At 50.8% G+C, this 23579-nt stretch overlaps 1 protein-coding gene across 3 annotated transcripts in view; it reads right to left on the bottom strand.

The window, feature by feature from the left end:
- Nucleotides 1–23579, bottom strand: part of LOC116937942 (uncharacterized) — a 276405-nt gene that overhangs the window by 98015 nt on the left and 154811 nt on the right. For all 3 annotated transcript variants that reach the window (XM_076053470.1, XM_076053469.1, XM_076053471.1), the window contains one exon: nucleotides 17455–17958. In XM_076053470.1, the coding sequence (XP_075909585.1) occupies nucleotides 17455–17958 (504 nt within the window). The remainder of the gene's footprint in view (nucleotides 1–17454; nucleotides 17959–23579) is intronic.

The raw sequence follows: 23579 nt of genomic DNA, 5'->3' as shown, positions 1-23579 counted from the left end.
CACACAGTGACCCATAGACTCACACAGAGACCCACAGGCTCACACAGAGACGCATAGACTCACACAGAGACCCACAGACTCACACAGAGACCCACAGACTGACACAGAGACCCACAGACTCACAAAGACCCACAGACTCACACAGAGACCCACAGACTGACACAGAGACCCACAGACTCACACAGAGACGCACAGACTCACACAGAGACGCACAGACTCACACAGAGACCCACAGACTCACACAGAGACGCACAGACTCACACAGAGAAACACAGACTCACACAGAGACGCACAGACTCACACAGAGAAACACAGACTCACACAGAGACGCACAGACTCACACAGAGACCCACAGACTCACACAGAGACCCACAGACTCACACAGAGACCCACAGACTCACACAGAGACCCACAGACTCACACGGAGACCCACAGACTCACACAGAGACCCACAGTTTGTCTTTCCACCCGACCCTCCAATTTTGCACGGTTGGCTAGGTACGGTGCAAAAATAGTTATACATACATACGTGCATCACGTGTTGCCAGGTCACCTCTGACCAAGAGATCATAACTCAGTAAGTTGTATCTGGTACATTCATAGATAAACTAAAACTATTTTGGTTAACTTAACTGCACCACGCCTCCTCTGAAGATTCAACTAAATCCGGCGAAATGTTGGGATTTTGGTCTGGGGGGTACGGAGACCAAACGGGATTATTTATTTTAATGGATTAAAATAAATAATAAATGCTAAGTATTCTTGTTTTCTTTCGGTAAAGTCACGTAGAAGGGAAACAATAAAATATTTAAAAATATAAAACAATTAAATTCTCACGACGTTTCGACTGCAACACAAGCAATCATCATCAGGTGTGAAAACCACGGCAAGAAATTTTGAAAAAAGTGGCGGTTATTTTTTTAACGTTAGCACCACGGAGAGCGATTTGACAGCTTGTTCAGATGGACGAGTCCATCTATGTTCGGGAAAGAGGAGGGGGGGGAGACGAAATATAATGGATGCGGCCTGAAAGCCACCGTAAGCGTGAACAATCAATTAAGACCCGAAATGGTTTATCAAATCCATTATTTTCGTGGATTTGATCACATGAATCCCTGCAGTCACGAAAGCTTTAAATCAAAATTTAAATGATAAGTAACGTAGCCTCTGTGCGAGGGACTGGATAATAATCGATGTGGGATGCAATTCCATGAATGATGCCATCAAAAATGACATTCGATTATTATTATTATCCATAATATAGGTTTTTGGGTTAGATCACGTAAATATAAATTTGTCGTTAAACCCGCCTGATGATGCCAGTTGCAATGACTGGCGAAACGTCGTACTCGAATTGTAAATGTTGTGGATTTACTCTCCAACACATAACCGGTGGCGCTGTACTAGTAACGAATGTGGCCACGTTCTGCTTACGTGACAAACCTCTTACTAATTGGCTGTCGGGTGATGGCGGGTTTAACGACACAATGATAATTACGCGATCTGACTAAAAAAAAACACACCTGTATTATGGATAATATTGGTCGCGAAAGCCTACGTGTTAAACTAACATTATATGATTCTTACGTTTAGTCACGGGAAATAATTCGGTAGATTCAAGATGTTCGAGTCGCCTCTCAATCGCAAAGTTCTCATTCGCTGCACTGGCCTGGGTTGAACTCCAATTATCGGTACGCGAACGCAAGGGCGGATGAATGTTCCTGTGCGGCCCTGAGGGTCCTTCAGTGTCGTTTGGCCTTCAGTGATAACTCTCCAAGAGTTGGCACCGTTGCTGACACATTGGCAACTGCTATCCACGCAGTCACTCGTTGCAGAAGGGTGAGAGAGCGGCGGTCGTTCGCTCGAATTTTCAAAAACGCTCAAATCCCCTAAGAACGTTGCGTGCGAAGACATCTTACAAATTATACCGGGGGGGGGTGGGGGAGGGGGGTGGTCTGAAATCGATTAATATAAATAGATATGTTAAAACGACATAATACGCGCGTGCAGTCGTGGCCTGTCGATCCATTATGAATTCCCTAACAGATGAGCTTCGGAAGAGATGTGAAAAAAAGGACCCCTTGATGATTTCTCGCAGATAATTGATAACGACAACAATGTCTAACACCGCGACTCAGCGAGAGAGAGAGAGGACGACTCAGAGAGAGAGAGGATGACTCAGAGAGAGAGAGGACGACTCAGAGAGAGGACGACTCAGAGAGAGAGGACGACTCAGAGAGAGAGGACGACTCAGAGAGAGAGGACGACTCAGAGAGAGAGAGAGGACGACTCAGAGAGAGAGAGAGGACGACTCAGAGAGAGAGAGAGGACGACTCAGAGAGAGAGGACGACTCAGAGAGAGAGGACGACTCAGAGAAAGAGGACGACTCAAAGAGAGAGGACGACTCAGAGAGAGAGAGGACGACTCAGAGAGAGAGAGGACGACTCAGAGAGAGAGGACGACTCAGAGAGAGAGGACGACTCAGAGAGAAGACGACTCAGTGAGAGGACGACTCAGATAGAAAGGACGACTCAGAGAGAGAGGACGACTCACAGAGAGAGAGGACGACTCAGAGAGAGGACGACTCAGAGAGAGGACGACTCAGAGAGAGGACGACTCAGAGAGAGAGGACGACTCAGAGAGAGAGGACAACTCAGAGAGGACGACTCAGAGAGAGAGGACGACTGAGAGAGAGAGGACGACTCAGAGAGAGAGAGGGCGACTCAGAATGAGAGAGAGGACGACTCAGAGAGAGAGGACGACTCAGAGAGAGAGGACGACTCAGAGAGAGAGGACGACTCAGAGAGAGGACGACTCAGAGAGAGAGGACGACTCAGAGAGAGAGGATGACTCAGAGAGAGAGAGAGGAAGACTCAGAATGAGAGAGACAGGGGACGTCTCAGAGAGAGAGGACGACTCAGAGAGAGAGAGAGAGACCGACTCATAGAGAGCCTCATTTGAGGCTGAGTAGACCTAACGAATGCACATGACCGGTTCAGATAATCGTCGCTGGTGTTGGTGGCCCGTGAGCGGGAATTGAACTCGCGTCCACCGGGGTTCGTAGCACAGCGCAGCGCGCTAACCACCACCAGCACCACCGCCACCACCATCACCACCACCACCATCACCACCACCATCACTATCACCATCATCACCACCATCACCACCACCACCATCACCACCACCATCACCACCACCATCACCACCACCATCACCACCACCAGCACCACCACCAGCACCACCGCGACCACCATCACCACCACCACCACCTCCACCACCACCACCGCCGCCACCACCACCACCGCGACCACCATCACCACCATCACCACCACCACCACCGCCACCACCACCACCGCTGCCCGGCTAGCAAGCAGTGCACCACTCTGTGCCAAGACGACGAGAGATGATGTCACGTTAATAGCGCGCTGGTGACACACACACACATGGGCGTGCGGGTGGAGAGAGAGAGAGAGAGAGATAAACTCCCCTTCTTTATTTCCCCCCTCCCTGTAGTGCGTTCGCTGCGTGTCAATCAAACTGATTTTTTTTATCTTTTGCAGGCTGGAATTTTGTCAAAATGCAAAGAACAAAAAAATAATCCCCAATGAGTTGCTGAGTGATGATTTGCTGGTGCTGTCGCGATTATGGATTTTCACATTCCCGGCACCTCGAGAAACTGGTTTTCAAACATCGCGGTTCGGGCCACCCAATTTGGACCCGTGACACCGGGCTGCCACGTGCGAAGTCAAAAGTTCCCCACCGCTTACACCTCGATAAACGTCAATTTGTATTATTATTATTAGGAGCAGCACCTGCGATGGAGGTGGGTGGCCAGCAATCGGTCGCGTTGCCTTTGTCTTCCCGGTGGGCTCGAACCGTTTGGCTAACTTTGGGCCAACGTTGCCATGACGTTGGAACCATCGGTCCGACGTTCGACCAACGTTGGCCCAGCATTGTCCCAACGTTGGCATGACATTGGAACCCTCGGTCCGACGTTCGACCAACGTTGGCCCAGCATTGTCCCAACGTTGGCATGACATTGGAACCATCGGTCCGACGTTCGACCAACGTTGGCCCAGCATTGTCCCAACGTTGCCATGACATTGGAATCATCGGTCAGACGTTCGCTCAACGTTGGGCTAGCATTGTCCCAACGTTGCCATGACTTTGGAACCATCGGTCCGACGTTCGACCAACGTTGGCCCAGCATTGCCCCAACGTTGGCATGACATTGGAACCTTCGGTCCGACGTTCGACCAACGCTGGCCCAGCATGTCCCAACGTTGGCATGACATTGGAACCCTCGGTCCGACGTTCGACCAACGTTGGTCCAGCATTGTCCCAACGTTGGCATGACGTTGGAACCCTCGGTCCGACGTTCGACCAACGTTGGTCTAGCATTGTCCCAACGTTGGCATGACGTTGGAACCATCGTTCAGACGTTCGACCAACGTTGGCCCAGCATTGTCCCAACGTTGCCATGACATTGGAACCATCGGTCCGACGTTCGACCAACGTTGGCCCAGCATTGCCCCAACGTTGGCATGACATTGCAACCATCGGTCAGACGTTCGCTCTACGTTGGCCCAGCATTGCCCCAACGTTGGCATGACGTTGGAACCATCGGTCAGACGTTCGCTCAACGTTGGGCTAGCATTGCCCCAACGTTGCCATGACATTGGAACCTTCGGTCCGACGTTCGACCAACGTTGGCCCAGCATTGCCCCAACGTTGCCATGACATTGGAACCATCGGTCAGACGTTCGCTCAACGTTGGGCTAGCATTGTCCCAACGTTGCCATGACGTTGGAACCATCGGTCCGACGTTCGACCAACGTTGGCCCAGCATTGTCCCAACGTTGCCATGACGTTGGAACCATCGTTCAGACGTTCGCTCAACGTTGGGCGAGCATTGTCCCAACGTTGGCATGACATTGGAACCATCGGTCAGACGTTCGCTCAACGTTGGCCCAGCATTGCCCCAACGTTGGCATGACGTTTGGAACCATCGGTCAGACGTTCGCTCAACGTTGGGCTAGCATTGCCCCAACGTTGTCATGACATTGGAACCCTCGGTCCGACGTTCGACCAACGTTGGCCCAGCATTGCCCCAACGTTGCCATGACATTGGAACCATCGGTCAGACGTTCGCTCAACGTTCCGTGTTTATTTGGGACCTTCCTATTTGCGAGTCAGCAAATATACAAATACAAAGATGGCCTTTAACAGGCTGTTGGGGTAGGTGCGAGTTCACGAAGTAGCTTCCCCTAGGAAGACCGGCACGGTACACGAAGGGGGTGGGTGGCCAGCAACCACGCACGACCGCCTTTGTCTCCCCAATGACACACACACACACGTCCACAAGTAATGGACCCCACCCCTGACGCAGTGGTACAGCGGTCAGGTCGCGTGCGTTGAGGACGCGGCAGATACCCAAGTTCGATACCCGCTCACGGCCACCACCATCACCAGTGATGGCGATTATCTAAACAACCGCTCCTGAACTCCCCCTCCCTTCCCCCAGAGTCGACTCCAGACTCGCTGCGGTGCGTTGGTAAACATCGCCACTGGGGGAGACAAAGGCGGTCGGGCGTGGTTGCTGGCCACCCACCCACCCAGCCTCTCTCTTTCTCTCCTCCTATCAGAATATTTATTCATACTGGAGGAATCCGATGAGCTATGAAGCTCTTTTTCACATGTAGGTTGCTGCTACTCGCATCGGAATATGTATTTATACTGGAGGAATCCGATGAGCTATAAAGCTCTTTTTCACGTATAGGTTGATGCTACTCTCTAGCTGTAAATCGCCCCCCAAAAAACGTCTGCTACGGCTACAGGGTGTTGGGGAGGGGGTCGGCGTCTTCATAGCAACAGCAAGCACGCGTGGGGATCTCGCACTTTGGCAAGGCTTCACAAGCGACTTGTCGATGGTGCCAGCATCTGCGAGTGAATTCTGAGATGTGTATGCAACGAAAAATTCCCACCCGATATCACTACGCCCCATCTCTGCGGTGTGTGTGTGTGTGTGTATGTACAGGATGCTTAAAAAAAAACATTCGTACACTTATACGGGACTATCGTTTTCAATGGGAAAAGAAACGGATGACAATAGGCCGTAACGTGATAACAAATGTCACGTGAATAGCTTCAGAAAGTCAAAGAGTCTCCCAATTGTTCACCATCAGTCGTATGATTTGAAGCTTTCGTGACTTGCAGGGATCCCATGCTCTTTGGCTCTTTCCGTAAAGCCACGTGGGGTAGAAATCAAATGAAATAAAAACAAATCACGACGTTTCGATCGCAACACAAGCGTCCGTCATCAGGTGGGGACGACCGCAGCAAGAAAAAATGCTGAAGAAGGCGAGAAAGCTGCCGGGGCACGAGGTCACATCGGTGAGAGAGGGGGAGGAGGAGGCAGGAGGCATCATCGTTGTCAACGCGTTTCTCGTGGTGTCGTAGCAACTTCTCAGAAGTTTTTAAAAAAAAAAAATGTTATTAAGCACCACTAGCGCGTGGGGAGCGACGGCGCAGTGGTTAGCGCGCTGTCCGAAGTGACTTCGACGCTCGTGAATATTTTCAACTCACCCTGGGCACCTCCGCTAGGTCGTCTCGGCCTCAAATTAAGGACCTGGTTGCCTTGTGTTAGCGAACATCGCCACTGGGGGAGACAAAGGCGGTCGGGCGTGGTGCTTGGCCAACTCCCACCCCCTCTCCTCGTGTGTCGGGCAGCGCAGGACTTCATAGGGTGCTGCTCGATAACAGCACTTGCCCCAACAGTCTGTTCAGGCTATACGGGGGGATCTTTGTCTTATGTATTTACAGCATACAGTATGCGGGGAGCGGTGGCGCAATGGTTAGCGCCACTGCCCTACGAACCTGGAAAGATCCGAGTTCGTTTACCGATAACTAACCACCACCACCAATTGGTGAGTAATTGGAACCGATCCTGGGCTCTCCTCGGAGTGTCAACTCAGCCTCAAATGAGCACCTGGTGCGGTTGTGTAAACATCGCCACTGGGGAGACAAAGGCGGCCGGGCGTGCTGTTGTCCAACTCTCAACCCGTGTGTCGTGCAGTGCAGTGCAGGACTTCACAGGCGCTACTCGCTAAAAGCACTTGCCCCACAGCAGGATCACCCCCGCCCCCCAAAGCGCGGGCCCTAGGGCAGTCGCCCATCTTCGCTATGTAGCCTAAGACAGTCTTCTTGACTCATTTACACATCAAGTGAGCGTGAGTTTCCGCCACACTATTTGAAACCCATTTGGTTGTAGTTTGGACAGCAGCACGGTGATGATGGGTGGGGGGGGGGGGTGGGGGGAGTTTTCACAATTTTTTGTATTGTCGGCGGGAGGTGGGGGGTGGGTGGTGCGCACTAAAGGTCAGCCAGGGGTCGCCTGTGGCCCATGCGGGCCTTGTGCAATGAAGAACGTTGGGCCTAAAGGGGGGCGCGAACGAGACTCTGCCCATTCAGCCACCGTGTGAGCTACCCGCGGCATTCCGGTGGGGACTTTTACCTGTGCCTTTGGGCGCTGCGGTGGCTAGGAGATGTTAACTACCTCGCCTGGTATACAGGAGGTCGTGGGTTCGAATCTCGACCCTGACGCCTGCGGTATATTTGAAAGTTCGCGTGTCTCTCTCCCTCTCCGTGGTGAGATGTTAACTACCTCGCCTGGTATACAGGAGGTCGTGGGTTCGATCCCGACTTTGACGTCCTGCTGTATGTTTGAAGCGTGTCTCTCTCTCTCCGTGGTGAGATGTTAACTACCTCGCCTGGTATACAGGAGGTCCTGGGTTCGATCCCGGCCCTGACGCCTGCTGTCTCTCTTCCCCGCCGTCGCGCGACCACAGCTTAGGAGCACGTGCGTTTGGAGCATTTGGCTGCCGCTTTAAATGTCCACGTGGCATAAGCCACTTCATTTGGGCCATCATTTGCGATGGCCGGATCGCCCCCGAACAAGGACCACACATCGGCTCAGTGGGCCATGCCTGGTAAAATAAAATAAATGCAAATAATACAAAAAATGTATTGAGTTGGGAGCGCTCACCGGAGGAGACTGGGGAGGAGGAAGATGCCTGTGACCAGGAGAACCGGTCCCGCTCGTTATCCCAGCGCAGGGCGAGCCACCGATGCCTCGCCCAGCCTAGGATTTTTTTATTTTATTGCCGGCGTAGGATTTGGTGGTGGTGGTGGTGGTGGGAGTTGGTTTGTCGCCGCTATTTATAGGGACCTGAAAGATCCCCCCTGGAATTTTTTTTTTATCTTCAGCGATGCTTTCGCGGGTCCAACCCTAAACCGCATCCGATGCACAGACCACAGCAGCGGCGGGGGCGGCAGCAGATACGGATACCTGATGCGCAAATGGAAACTAAAATAGATCAAACTAAAAAAAAACTGTCCAGCAGTCTGTGTGGCGGGATGCGGTCATCCAGAACAGAGGCCGTAAGAACTTATAACGACGCAATTCACCCCCACCCCCACTCCTCCTTAACGATCTACAAATGTGAAGGTAGACATCACACGCGACTCCCCTACTGCTCCCGCTCACGCGGTTGTCTGGGCTTGATCACGTGAATGCGGAATTGAAGTCGTGTTGGCACTGCATCGACAGGGTGATCCAGATGTATTGTGACTGTGTCCACCCCCCCCCCCCCCATTAATTTATACTTAAATGTCGTTGATCTAGAATTGAAGCTTTGGTGTCTGCAGGAATTACTATACTCATTGGTTAAATTTCGATTTAAAGCTTTCGTGACTGCAAGGATTCATCTTCTTTGGTTCTTTCGGTAAAGTCATCATTAGACCTCATTACTTTGATAGTGCATTGTCTTTGAGCTGTACGCCTTTTGGCGTCATCTGGTCGAGCACCAATTGAGTTGAGGCTCAAAAGAAAGCCGTCCCTTGGTGTGGACCAATCAGTTTCAAGGACAATGCATATATTATCATAGTATGTTTTTTTATTTGCATTTTGACTGCAGGTATTGTGGTTGATGCAGACATGAATCCTTATAAAGAGGTTTCAGTTTTGTTGCCAGAAAAAAAGGGGGAAACCCCTATTATTAACTACGTTTTAGAGAATTCAAACTATAAACTAAACTTTTTTGTTTTATATATATATGATCAGGGAAAGCCCACTGGGCTGGACAGCTCTTTTGTCAGAAGCGACCTGGCCACAAATGACAGCTCAAACGAAGTGGCCTATCGTCATCGCGTTGGACATTTCTGGCAGCAGTCAAATTACTCGAAGCGCGTGACGTTGATTCTAAATGTGGAGGGTGAAAAACCGCAAGATCAAAAAAATCCACGCGACCACGGGAGGAGAAAGAGAGAGACAAGCAAACTCCAAATATACAGCAGAAGGTGTCAGGGTCCGGATCGAACCCACGACCTCCTGCACACCAGGTGAGGCAGTTAACATCTCACCACGGAGAGAGAGAGAGACACGCAAACTCCAAATATACAGCAGCAGGCGTCAGGGTCTGGATCGAACCCACGACCTCTTGCACACCAGGAGAGGTAGTTAACATCTCACCACGGAGAGAGAGAGACACGCAAACTCCAAATATACAGCAGCAGGAGTCAGGGTCTGGATCGAACCCACGACCTCTTGCACACCAGGCGAGGTAGTTAACATCTCACCACGGAGAGAGAGAGAGACACGCAAACTCCAAATATACAGCAGCAGCAGGCATCAGGGTCGGGATGGAATCCACGACCTTATGTATACCAGGCGAGGTAGTTAACATCTCACCACGGAGAGAGAGAGAGAGACACGCAAACTCCAAATATACAGCAGCAGCAGGCATCAGGGTCGGGATGGAATCCACGACCTCATGTATACCAGGCGAGGTAGTTAACATCTCACCACGGAGAGAGACACGCAAACTCCAAATATACAGCAGCAGGAGTCAGGGTCTGGGTCGAACCTACGACCTCCTGCACACCAGGCGAGGTAGTTAAAACGAATGACTATGCAAAGGAAAAAAATAACATTTGTGTATCATCTTCTTTGGTTCTTTCGGTAAAGTCACCACGTAAAATGAGAATAAAATAATAAATTGATAAAATAAAATAACGCAATAATATTCTCACGACGTTTCGCCACAACACAAGCGGCAAAAACGTCGTGAGAATATTATTGTGTTATTTTATTTCATCAATTTATTATTTTATTCTCATTCTACGTGGTGACTTTACCGAAAGAACCAAAGAAGATGAACCCTTGCAGTCACGAAAGCTTTAAATCGAAATTTGTGTATCAATTAATTGGAGGGGGGTGGGGGATCACAAGACATCCGTACCACCCTGTGAATCAGCCACACGAAAGAAGAAGTAGAAGACCGGTCGACGCTCCCGGATGGCACAAAATAAACAAAAAATAAAAACCGGTCAGATGTGAGGAGCTGGCTTGGGCAAGCGTGGGACGCGTGGCGTTCCAATGAGTCATCGGGGCGAGAATATCAAAACTAAAACATCAGTCACAGGCTACGCTCCACCCTCTCTCCCCCCCAACCCACACAACCGGGCGAAATCAATGAACGAAATGGGCACACACAGAACGGCGGGCGAGTCTCGGATTGCGGCGACAGTTTCAGGAAGTTTTCTCATCCTGAGTAAAATAAAAAAATATATTGTAACAAAAACCCATTAAGCTATCGCGGCGGGTGATAGCTCAATGGGAGTTTTTTTTTTTATCAATTTATGTTTTTTTTATTGGAGACCGCACGCACAATGTTCTATCGAGGAACCACCTCGTGTAAGAGTAATTAATTTATTGATGTATTTCACGGCCACCGGGACTTCGAGATTCGCGTTGCTATTGTGCGGCTCTTGAAAATGATTGAATTACAATTTTGAGTTGGGTTTTCATACCGAATTCGTAAAATGGGGAAAGAAATATCCCATTCGTTGTTAGTTTTGGTTGGGAGGCAGTCTCCCTCTCCCCGCCCCCCCCTATTTAAAAATAAATATGAATACAAACAATGTAAACCCCCGACACATTTGTCAAATATCGCTGCAACATCTTGCAATGGGGGAAGAATAAATAGTTGGACATGACCGGTTGTGTATGGGGCAATGGCTCAGAGTGATACGTAAGGACCAGTGAGGAGAAACGTCATTCGCTCTACATGTTTATATATAGTCCGTGTTATAGCCAAAGACAACAGAGACAACAAAGGCTAAAGATCCCCCCCCCCCCCCGTATAACCTTCAACAGACTGTTGGGGCAAGTGCTGTTAGCGGAGCAGCATCTGCGAACAGCACGCGAGGGGGTGGGTAGCCAGCGCCACGCCCGACCGCTTTCATCTCCCATTGGTGAATGGTTTTTTTAACACACCGCACCAGGTACTCGTTTGAGGCTGAGTCGACACACACACACACTACCGCTCCCCCCCAACTCACACACTACCACTCCCCCCCAACTAACACACACACACACCACCGCTCCCCCCCAACTCACACACACACACCACCGCTCCCCCCCAACTCACACACACACACTACCGCTCCCCCCCCCCAACTCACACACACTACCGCTCCCCCCCAACTCACACACACACACTACCGCTCCCCCCAACACACACACACTACCGCCCCCCCCAACTCACACACACACACACTACCGCTCCCCCCAACTCACACACACACACACACTACCGCTCCCCCCAACTCACACACACACTACCGCTCCCCCCCAACTCACACACACACACACACTACCGCTCCCCCCAACATACACCCACACCACCGCTCCCCCCCAACTCACACACACACACACACTACCGCTCCCCCCAACTCACACACACACACTACCGCTCCCCCCCCCAACACACACACACACACTACCGCTCCCCCCAACTCACACACACACACTACCGCTCCCCCCAACACACACACACACTACCGCTCCCCCCCCAACTCACACACACACACTACCGCTCCCCCCCCCCAACTCACACACACACGCTGTCTTATTATTGAGGAAAGTGCTTAGATTGTATCTGTGGGGGGGGAAATGTTCACGTTGGTGTTTTGGTTTGTATTGTTCTGTGCACGGCCGCTGTCAACGCAGCAGCGGCGGCAGCAGTGACAGCAGCGAGCAGCATCACTTAAGAATTTAGCGTCACTAAAAACATTTTTAAGTGAAATGGGATTATTGTTATTGCTATATTTCCTTAAACATTCGCGTCAAACGTCATGCAAATTTCCGTGGTGGTGGTGGTGGTAGCGGTGGTTTGTGGTGGTGGTCGTACTGATAGTGGTGGTGATGGTGATAGTTGTGGTGATGGTAGTAGTGTTTTTTGTCATGGTGGTGGTAGTCTTGGCAATAGTGGTGGTTGTTGTCGTGGTGGTGGTAGTAGTGGTTGTTGTGGTGGTAGTGGTCGTATTGATAGTGGTGGTGGTGGTGGTAGCGGTAGCAGTGGTAATTGCGCTGGCAGTGTGTGTGGTGGGTGTGTTCCTGCTGACGGTAATGGAACTACCGGGCTTTTATCAGAGATTTGTTCATGAAGCAATTCAGATCTACAAACACAGACACAATTTCAACCGAGAGGATGGTTTCAAATTAAGCGACCATTGGAAAGATGTTCTAAATCGAACTAAACATGAAACTAATTTCAATGGTACAGTATATTTTTCGAGTAGTGGTACCCCAAACTTTCGCAGCACTTATAAATTCCCATTTTCACACCATCAATAGGTAAAATCCCCCTCCCCCCTTCCCCCCCCCCCCCTCGCCAAACTGCAAGTCCACCGGCACGTACACCACCTCTTTGCTCGCACACAGGTCCGATGTCTGAGCGTGGTTGTGTTTCGCTAAATTCTCCTGTTTGATGAGTACTAGGTGCCTCGGTGAATGTATATACTCTGACTTTAATATAGCTATTTCTGTGACCAGTTACTAGCTAATCACTCAGCTATTTCAATGCTAAATTCGATGCTAATTCCTTTGTCAAGGGGCACCTCTGCGGATGTGTATACTTTAACTTAGCTATTTCAATGAGCCATTTCAATGCTAAATTATATGCTAATTCCTTTGTCAAAGCCCGTGGTCTTCTTCTTCTTCTCACACAGCTTAAATGTCGTGATCTAAGCGTGGCTTCTTCCACTCCAGCGCTGTCCTCCAGACAGTCTCTGTCCCTTCACCTGATGAAGGCCGCTTGTGTTGTGGCCGAAACGTCGTGATTTTTTGTTATTTTATTTTCACCTACGTGGCTTTACCCAATAGAACCAAAGAGTAGTGGTGGTTGTGCTCGGGGCAGTAGTAGTTGTGGGAGTGGTGGCAGTAGCAGTTGTGGCTGCGATGTCAGCGGGTGGTGGTGGTGGTTGTGTTACTGGCAGTAACCATCGCCACTGGGGAGACAAAGGCGGCCGGGCGTTGGTTGCTGGCCACCCACCCCCTCGTGTGCCGTGCCGGCCTTCACAGGTGCTGCTGCTCGCTAACAGCACTTGCCCCAACAGTCTGTTACAGGCTACACGGTGGGGTAATGGGAGATCGTTGTCCTTGTGGTATTGCTGCACCAGATACTCCCACCACCCCCCACCCCCCCCAACTCCATCATGTATGCATGTTGTATGTTGAACTTATTTAGCACAGTACGTGGCCCACCGTGCTAATCGGAGGTGCGAGGTGGAAGGACAACAATTACCCCCCCACCCACCCACACCACCACACCACCACCACACCACACCACCACACCACCACACCACCACCAATGCTCACAACTGAACATTTAAAAAAAAACTAATTATATACATGGACGGAAAAGAATTCAACGGCGTGGGCGGTCGCGTGCTGCGGTGACATCGAGCGAGGTCGCCACCTCGCCAACAGCAACCACGCCAACGCAAACCCAAATCCGAGCGGGAGAACCGGACCGTGTGGCTTTGAGGGCCGTCCATAAATGACGTCACAAAAAGTCAGACACCCCCCCCCTCCTCCTCAAATATGACGTCACAAAGCTCTGCCCCCCCACCTCCCCCCCCAAAAAAATATATATATATAAAACGTGCTTCAAATCGCTTTAAAGTATTGTCACATTGTAGTAGTGCGTATTTAATGTGGCGCCGCACTCCGATGTTGCAGGAGAAAAAAAACATTTATTAAAAAGTCTATTTAATTAAGTAGAACGTGTTTCACCTTATTTGGTTCTTTCGGTAAGGTCACGTAGAATGAGAATAAAATAATGAAATAACACAATAAAATTCTCACGACGTTTCGGCCACAACGCAAGCGGCCGTCTTCAGGTGAAAGGTACAGACCGTGAGAATTTTATTGCGTTATTTTATTATTTTATTCTCATTCTACGTGGTGACTTTACCGAAAGAACCAAAGAAGATGAATCCTTGCAGTCACGAAAGCTTTAAATCGAAATAGAACGTGTTTGTCTATATTTATTTAAAATTGCGCATTTTGACGTGACGTCACATTTCTCAAACCTCCCCCCTCCCCAGGTGCGTGACGTCATTTATGGACGGCCCCTTTGCCACGGAACGGGGGTTCGGTAAGGGACCGGCAGGGCCAGCCGCGGGGATCCGAGAGATCCCTTTCGAGAGAGGTCGCGTTTGGGTTCATTCGGTAAAGTCACCACGTAGAATGGAGATAGAAAAATAATAAAAATAATAATAACAGAATAAAATTCTCACGACGTTTCGGCCACAAAGTCACGTAGAATGGAGATAGAATAATAATAAAAATAATAATAACAGAATCAAATTCTCACGACGTTATGGCCACAAAGTCACTTAGAATGGAGATAGAAAATAATAATAAAAATAATAATAACAGAATAAAATTCTCACGACGTTATGGCCACAAAGTCACTTAGAATGGAGATAGAAAATAATAATAAAAATAATAATAACAGAATAAAATTCTCACGACGTTTCGGCCACAAAGTCACGTAGAATGAAGATAGAATAATAATAAAAAATAATAACAATAACAGAATAAAATTCTCACGACGTTTCGGCCACAACACAACACAAGTTGTGGCCGAAACGTCGTGAGAATTTTATTCTGTTGTTATTATTTTTATTGTTTTATCTCCATTCTACGTGGTGACTTTACCGAAAGAACCAAAGAAGATGAATCCCTGCAGTCACGAAAGCTTTAAAATCGAAATTAAAATGTTATTTTGTTTCCTTGTTCGAAATTGTTTTTTGTTGTTGTTGTTGTTGTTTCCATAATTTCCTCTTTTTTTTTTAAATGTTGCGCCGTGGTTTCCGCTCGCGACGATGGCGCGCGAAGGGTTTGGGCTCTCGCGACGCTTTCCATCGGATACGTTCACCGAGTCGGTTTCGGTTTGTTTATTTATTTACTTTGGTATGGCCAAGTGAGCCATTCGGCTCTTGGATAATTTGAGATTTTTTTTGGTATTACTAATAAGCTACATTTACACGAGGACGCACTTTCTCTTCGATTTATTTTTCTTCTTATTATTATGAATAAAAAAAATTGCGCAGTGGTTTCTACTCGTCACGATGGTGCCGAGGGTTTGAACTCTCGGCGACCTTTGCATAGGAAACATTTATTTATTTTAGTCAAGACCAGTCAGTGCCATCCTCGGCAAGTTAGAATTCGAAAGAGGCCACGTGCCTCCAAAGCAGGCCAAAGCGCATCATTGGCACCGTGTATCGTTGTTAGTGTTTCAACACGAACGTGTGGTCGTAAAATGTTCGTCTCTTTACGGGCATATTTCTCAATTCAACGTTTGGCCATTCCCTAATTAACTGTTGTAAATATTTTTGTTTTAGCTTCTTGGCTTTTAGCGCCATCCTGCGCGTCCGTATTAAATGCTGTAAAGTACAAAAACCCTCCCCCCCCACCACCCCCCCCCCCCTCCCCGAGGGGACGGCCCTGTAGCGAGAAGGCTGCTGGGTGGTTCGAGTCCCGGCTCGGGCACCTTTCTGTGAGTGTGCGAGTGGACTTTGTGTGATCTCCCCCTGTTCTACAGAGTGAGTGAGTGGAGTTTGTGTGATCTCCCCCTGTTCTACAGAGTGAGTGAGTGGAGTTTGTGTGATCTCCCGCTGTATGATGGAGAGTGAGTGGACTTTGTGTGTCCTCTCTCTGTTCGGAAGAGTCAGTGGGGCAGTGGAGTTTGTATTATCTCTCTCCCCCTGTTCTGCAGAGTGAGTGAGTGGAGTTTGTATGATCTCCCCCTGTATGACAGAGAGTGAGTGGAGTTTGTGTGATCCCTCTCCCGCTGTTCTGCAGAGTGAGTGAGTGGAGTTTGTGTGATATCCCCCTGTATGACAGAGAGTGAGTGGACTTTGTGTGATCTCCCCCTGTTCTACAGAGTGAGTGAGTGGAGTTTGTGTGATCTCCCCCTGTTCTACAGAGTGTGTGAGTGGAGTTTGTGTGATCTCCCCTTGTTCTACAGAGTGAGTGAGTGAGGTTTGTGTGATCTCCCCCTGTTCTACAGAGTGAGTGAGTGGAGTTTGTGTGATCTCCCCCTGTTCTACAGAGTGAGAGAGTGAGAGTTTGTATGATCTCCCCCTGTTCTACAGAGTGAGTGGAGTTTGTGTGATCTCCCCCTGTTCTACAGAGTGAGTGAGTGGAGTTAGTGTGATCTCCCCCTGTTCTACAGAGTGAGTGAGTGGAGTTTGTGTGATCTCCCCCTGTTCTACAGAGTGAGTGAGTGGAGTTTGTGTGATCTCCCCCTGTTCTACAGAGTGAGTGAGTGAGGTTTGTGTGATCTCCCCCTGTTCTAAAGAGTGAGTGAGTGGAGTTTGTGTGATCTCTCTCCCTGTTCTACAGAGTGAGTGAGTGGAGTTTGTGTGATCTCCCCCTGTTCTGCAGAGTGAGTGAGTGGAGTTTGTGTGATCTCCCCCTGTTCTGCAGAGTGAGTGAGTGGAGTTTGTGTGATCTCCCCCTGTTCTACAGAGTGAGTGAGTGAGTGGAGTTTGTGTGATTTCTCCCTGTTCTATAGAGTGAGTGAGTGGAGTTTGTGTGATCTCCCCCTGTTCTACAGAGTGAGTGAGCGGAGTTTGTGTGATCTCCCCCTGTTCTACAGAGTGAGTGAGTGGAGTTTGTGTGATCTCTCTCCCCCTGTTCTACAGAGTGAGTGAGTGGAGTTTGTGTGATCTCCCCCTGTTCTACAGAGTGTGTGAGTGGAGTTTGTGTGTTCTCTCTCCCCCTGTTCTACAGAGTGAGCGAGTGCCGTTCGTATGTTCTCCTGTATCCGCTCGCGCACGTGACCCCGCGTGTCTTCTCGAGTGTCCACCATCTCATCCTTACACAGATGCATATCCAGCGCGCCTTGGTCCACTCCGGTGTAACCCGGCGCGCGCTCGCCGCTGACGCTCGCCGCCGACGCTCACCGCTGACGCTCACCGTGCACGCTCACCGCTGACGCTAACCGCCGACGCTCACCGCTGACGCTCACCGCTGACGCTCACCGCGCACGCTCGCCGCCGACGCTCACCGCCGACGCTCGCCGCCGACGCTCACCCACCTGCTTGCAGCGGTGCGACGAGGACGAGGAGGTGGTGGGGAGCGCCGCGGGTCCGTGGGTGCCCCTCGTGCCCTGCTGTGAACAGCTGCTCTCCGACGCGCTGTAGTGCTCCGAGCCGCTCGACGACGACGATCGCTTGGACTCGCTCAGCGCCTGGAACGCCGCCACCGCCGACGCCGACGCCGACGCCGACGACGCCGATGCCGCCGCCGACGGAAGCGCCGGCGACAGGAGCAGCGACGAGGACGACGATGACGACAGCGCCATTGGCGGCAGAGGAGGAGGAGGAGGCGGAGGAGGAGGAGGAGGAGGCGGCTGCTGCTGGACCCGGCTGGGTAGCCGGCCCAGGAGGTCGGGGCTGGGGTCGCGAGGACGGAAAGTGCTGTGCCGCGGGATGACAGTGTGCCGCGAGTCTTCGCCGACGCCGCCGATGCCGCCGACGCCGCCGCACGCCTCCTCCAGCGCCTCGGCGATGGACTGGTACGTCGGTTCGTCGCCCGGTCCCTGTGCAGGGGCAAAGCAAGCGTGGGTTGGGGGGTACGGGGGAGGGGGGGGGGGCGGTTTCAAGGTCTCACTTCGCAAAAACCGCGCTCGTCCTCGAGGGTGGCCCGCTGGTTGACCCACGGTTGACCTGCAGGCAGCGCGTAATAAACCGTGCGTGGTGATGACGAGCGTGGGTGATGGCGTGGGTGATGACGAGCGTGGGTGATGACGTGGGTGATGACGTGGATGATGACGTGGATGATGACGGGCGTGGGTGATGACGGGCGCGGGTAATGACGAGCGTGCCGAGATGCGTGGGCGGTGACGAGCAAACCAATTCCCCGGCCGTCTTTGTCTCCCCAAAGCCGTAACGTTACGCGCTGCATCCTGAACTTCTTTCGGATTATCGTACGTCGCCAACCACGCTAATCGGAGGTGCGGGGGGTAAGGTCATCGTGCTGTTTACGTAGTGCATCAGGTATTCAAAGAAAGCCCAGGGTCGGGTTCAGGATGCCACGGTGGCTAGGAGATGTTAACTCCCTCGGCTGGTGCACAAGAGGTCGTGGGTTCGATCCCGAACCTGACGATGCCTGCTGCTGTATATTTGGAGTTTGTGTGTCTCTCTCTCTCCGTGGTGAGATGTTAACTACGTCACCTGGTGTGCAGGAGGTCGTGGGTTCGATCCCGACCCTGACGACGCCTGCTGCTGCTGTATATTTGGAGTTTGCGTGTCTCTCTCTCTCTCTCTCACCATCATCACGGTGGCTAGGAGATGTTAACTCCCTCGCCTGGTACACAGGAGGTCGTGGGTTCGATCCCGAACCTGACGACGCCTGCTGCTATATATTTGGAGTTTGCGTCTCTCTCTCTCTCACCATCATCACGGTGGCTAGGAGATGTTAACTCCCTCGCCTGGTACACAGGAGGTCGTGGGTTCGATCCCGAACCTGACGATGCCTGCTGCTGTATATTTGGAGTTTGCGTATCTCTCTCTCTCTCTCACCATCATCACGGTGGCTAGGAGATGTTAACTCCCTCGCCTGGTACACAGGAGGTCGTGGGTTCGATCCCGAACCTGAAGATGCCTGCTGCTGTATATTTGGAGTTTGTGTGTCTCTCTCCCTGTGGTGAGATGTTAACTACCTCTCCTGGTACGTAGGAGGTCGTGGGTTCAATCCCGACCCTGACGACGCCTGCTGCTGCTGTATATTTGGAGTTTGCGTGTCTCTCTCTCTCTCTCACCATCATCACGGTGGCTAGGAGATGTTAACTCCCTTGCCTGGTACACAGGAGGTCGTGGGTTCGATCCCGACCCTGACGACGCCTGCTGCTGCTGTATATTTGGAGTTTGCGTGTCTCTCTCTCTCTCTCACCATCATCACGGTGGCTAGGAGATGTTAACTCCCTCGCCTGGTACACAGGAGGTCGTGGGTTCGATCCCGAACCTGACGATGCCTGCTGCTGTATATTTGGAGTTTGCGTGTCTCTCTCTCTCTCTCTCACCATCATCACGGTGGCTAGGAGATGTTAACTCCCTCGCCTGGTACACAGGAGGTCGTGGGTTCGATCCCGAACCTGACGATGCCTGCTGCTGTATATTTGGAGTTTGTGTGTCTCTCTCCCTGTGGTGAGATGTTAACTACCTCTCCTGGTACACAGGAGGTCGTGGGTTCAATCCCGACCCTGACGACGCCTGCTGCTGCTGTATATTTGGAGTTTGCGTGTCTCTCTCTCTCTCACCATCATCACGGTGGCTTGGAGATGTTAACTCCCTTGCCTGGTACACAGGAGGTCGTGGGTTCGATCCCGACCCTGACGACGCCTGCTGCTGCTGTATATTTGGAGTTTGCGTGTCTCTCTCTCTCTCTCTCCCCGTGGCCGCGTGGATTTTTCTCCGGGTCCTCCGGTTTTTCCCTCCACATTCAGAATCAACATCACCACGCGTTTAGAGTAATTTTCCACGTGACGACGATAAGCCACAATCGCTGACCTATAATTTGTGGAAAGTTCGCTTCTGAAAAGAGATAAATGGCTCAGTGGGCCTTACATGGTAAAAATAAATAAAAACTTAGGAATAAAAAAAATTGTTTCGTTTAATAAAATAACAAAATACCTTTAGTTTAAACTTGGTTCGAAGCTTTCGTGACTGCAGGAATGACTCTTTGTTTTTTGTTCGGTAAAGTCATGTATAAATAAGAAATAATAAAATAACGTAATAGCGTACGACGTTTCGGTTGCAACACAAGCAGCCATCATCAGCTACAGAAGAGCTAAATTTACGAGAGAGAGAGAGAGAGAGGAAACACATAACCTCAGTTGTACATACACAGACACCCAAGTAGGGGGGGAACTAACACAGACACAACAGGGGACACAGAGAGAGAAGCACACCAGACAGACAGGGTTTAGCAGAATTTGGACAACCAACCGATGAGAGGGGAAATCAGGCTCGGGGTTAACCGCTCGCCACACACGCGTGGGGACACGTGCACACGTACACACGCGTGTGCACGACCGCACGTACACACGCACACGCGCACACACGCGTGCACACGCACGCCCTCCAAGCGATCGCTACACGCGTGTGATTAACACCGTCGATTGTAAGCACACGGGATTGTGGGACTGGTGGGGGGGGGGGGGTGGGGCAGGATATGGGCTGCCGCTTGCTGATGCTGGTTTTTATTTATATCCAGGCCTTGAGATGGGTCCAGAGTGAGTTGCAAATCCCTAAGATTATGAAACTGAGAGAGGGGGGGGGGTGGAGGAACGCAGTTGGACGAAACCAATTTGACAGAGACAAATATCCCTCCCCCGTGTAGCCTCAAACGACTTTTGGGGCAAGTGCTGATTCGACACTTGCACTCAAAGGCAAAGATCCCCCGTACAGCCTGTTACAGACTGCTGGGGCAAGTGCTCGTTAGCGAGCAACTATGAGGGCTGGCACGGCAGACGAGTGGGCGGGTGGCCAACAGCACGCCCGGCCGCCTTTGTCTCCCCAGTGGCGATGTTTAGGTACTCATTCGAGGCTGAGTCGACCTAGGGGAGGCCCATGACCGCATCAGATAATCGCGTGAGCGGGAATTGATCTCGGCTCGCGCAGAGTTTCGTGGCCCGGCGCGCTAACCACTACACTACCGCTCCCCACTCGCACACAAAGATAAAAACAAAGATCCCCCGTATAGCCTTAACAGACTGTAGGGGCAAGTGCTGTTAGCGAGCACCTATGAAGGCCGGAACGGTACACGAGGGGGTGGGTGGCCAGCACCACGCCCGACCGCCTTAGTCTCCCCAGTGGCAATGTTTTTATCCACCGCACCAGGTACTCATTTGAGGCTGAGTCGACCTAGGGGAGGCCCAAGACCGGTTCAGATAATCGTCACTGGTGTTGGCCGTGAGCGGGAATCGAACCCGGGTCGCCAGGTTCATAGCGCGGCGCGCTAACCGCTACACCACCGCTCCCCACTCGCACGCACACACACACACAGACACGCTCGCTCACACTCGCACACGCATTTACCTATCCGGCCAAACAGAAGCTGCTTTGGCATGCGGGGGTGGCTGGGCATTGCGGACAACGTGACACAGCCAACGCAGCCTTAAACGTGGAAATCCAACGCACGGTAGGGGGTGATGGAATAATCCGTGAGCCTGTTTTTTTTTACTAATTTTTATTTTTTTACCAGGTAAGGCCCGACTGACCTCTTTTTCATAAGCGACCTGGCCATCACAAATGATAGCCCAACGAAGTGGCCCATCATCATCATCATCACGTGGAAATGCATAGCAGCCACAGCTGCTCTGAACACGTGATGGTTGATATTCTTAACTCTTTCGGTAAAGCCACGTTGAAGGGAAACAAGAAAATAATAAAATATATATAAAACAATTAAAATTCTCACGACGTTTCGACCATAACACAAACCTGATGATGACCGTTTGTGTTATGGTCAAAACGCCGTGATATTTTTTATTGTTTTATATATATCTCATTATTTTATTGTTTCCCTTCAACGTGACTTTACCTAAAGAGCTAAGAATATGAATTACTGCAGTCACGAAAGCTTTAAATACAAATTTAAAACGTGACGGTTGATTCAAAAACTTGGAGGGACAAAACCCTGGTATACAGGAGGTTGTGGTTTCGATCCCAACCCTGACGTTTGTATATTTGGAGTTTGCATGTCCTCGCCGTGGTTGAAGAGATATTTTTTTTCCTCCAGGTCCTCCGGTTTTTCCCCTCCACATTTCGAAACATGCACATAGAGCATTCGGTTGCTAATACATGTCCACGTGGTGATGATTACGAGAAACCATTTCGTTGAGCTATCATTTGTGCCCGAGTCGATTCTGAAAAAAAAGGCGCATGGTAAAATAAACGTATTTTTTTGTTTAGTTTGTTTTTGAGAGAGAGGCACGCACACTCCAAATGTACAGCAGGCGTCAGGGTCGGGATCGAACCCACGACCTCCTGTAGACCAGGCGAGGTAATCATCATCTCACCACCGAAAGAGAAACACGCAAACTCTCAATCTACAGCAGGCGTCATTGTGTGGATCGAACCCACGACCTCCTGTATACCAGGTGAGATAATCAACATCTCAGCACAGAGAGAGAGAGAGACGCAAACTCCAAATGTACAGCAGGCGTCAGGGTCAGCATTGAACCCACGACCTCCTGCACACCAGGCGAGGTATTCAACATCTCCTAGCCACCGGTAAGAGATCCGCTCCGTCGGCAAACAGAATCTCGGTGTCCCAGACGCCATCGCGGGAAATTGGGTCAGCTGCCTTAAATAAAAAAAAATGTTCGTATAAAAAAACAACCTCGGAGTGGGGGGGGGGAGGGGGGGTTAGAGGTCAGAGGTCAGAGTCGGCGGCAATTGCGGCGGCTCGGCGGTCCTTCTCTCACGGCCGGCGTCTCGGGCGCGACGGGCGCCCTGCCCGGAGAAATAAAATAAAAAAAAGATTGCCTTTGTCGTAGGAGAACGGTGGAATTATTCTCTCACAGAAGGCAACAGCGAGCGGTGGGCCGCCAACCCCCCCCCCTCCTCCACTAATTAGCCCCCCACCCCCCCCCCATCGCTCAGACGGACGCGTGCAGTAGCAGCAGCAGTAGCGATTAGAGGCGGCTGCTTGTGTGCTGGAGGCTGGCTGGGCTTGGCTCCGTGGCCTAGAGGAGGGTGGGGGGGGGGTCCCAGCCCCCTGCCCCCCTCCCCTTCCACCCCCATCCCACGAGGTGAATCGATCGGGAGGGGGGGGGAGGGGGCGCCGTGGTGGCTAGGAGATGTTATCTCCCTCTCCTGGTATGCAGGAGGTCGTCATCGGTTTGTTCGTCCAGACCCTGACGATGCCTGTTTGTGATATTTTTAGCGGTTGGCTAACGCCTGAAGGTTTACGCTCGCTCATCATAAGTTGAAGGGGGCGAGAAAAAAAATCCGTACATTAATTTCAAAAGATAATTCCTGCATCGTGCATTCACGCTTATGCTAGTCATTTGTTTGAAATGAATGAAATAACCATAAGTGATTTGTGAAAATAAACATAATAGCCCTATGACTTTTGAGCCACCTTGTATATAGAGGACCGCAGAGCTTGGGAAATTATCGGTAGTGCCGACTCCTCTCTCTCTCTTCCACTGTT

The sequence above is a fragment of the Petromyzon marinus genome, chromosome 61, assembly GCF_048934315.1.
Source record: "Petromyzon marinus isolate PM22_M1 ecotype Great Lakes invasive population chromosome 61, UKy_Petmar_22M1.pri1.0, whole genome shotgun sequence".
NCBI lineage: Eukaryota > Metazoa > Chordata > Hyperoartia > Petromyzontiformes > Petromyzontidae > Petromyzon > Petromyzon marinus.
This window is presented reverse-complemented; position numbering and strand designations above follow the sequence as displayed.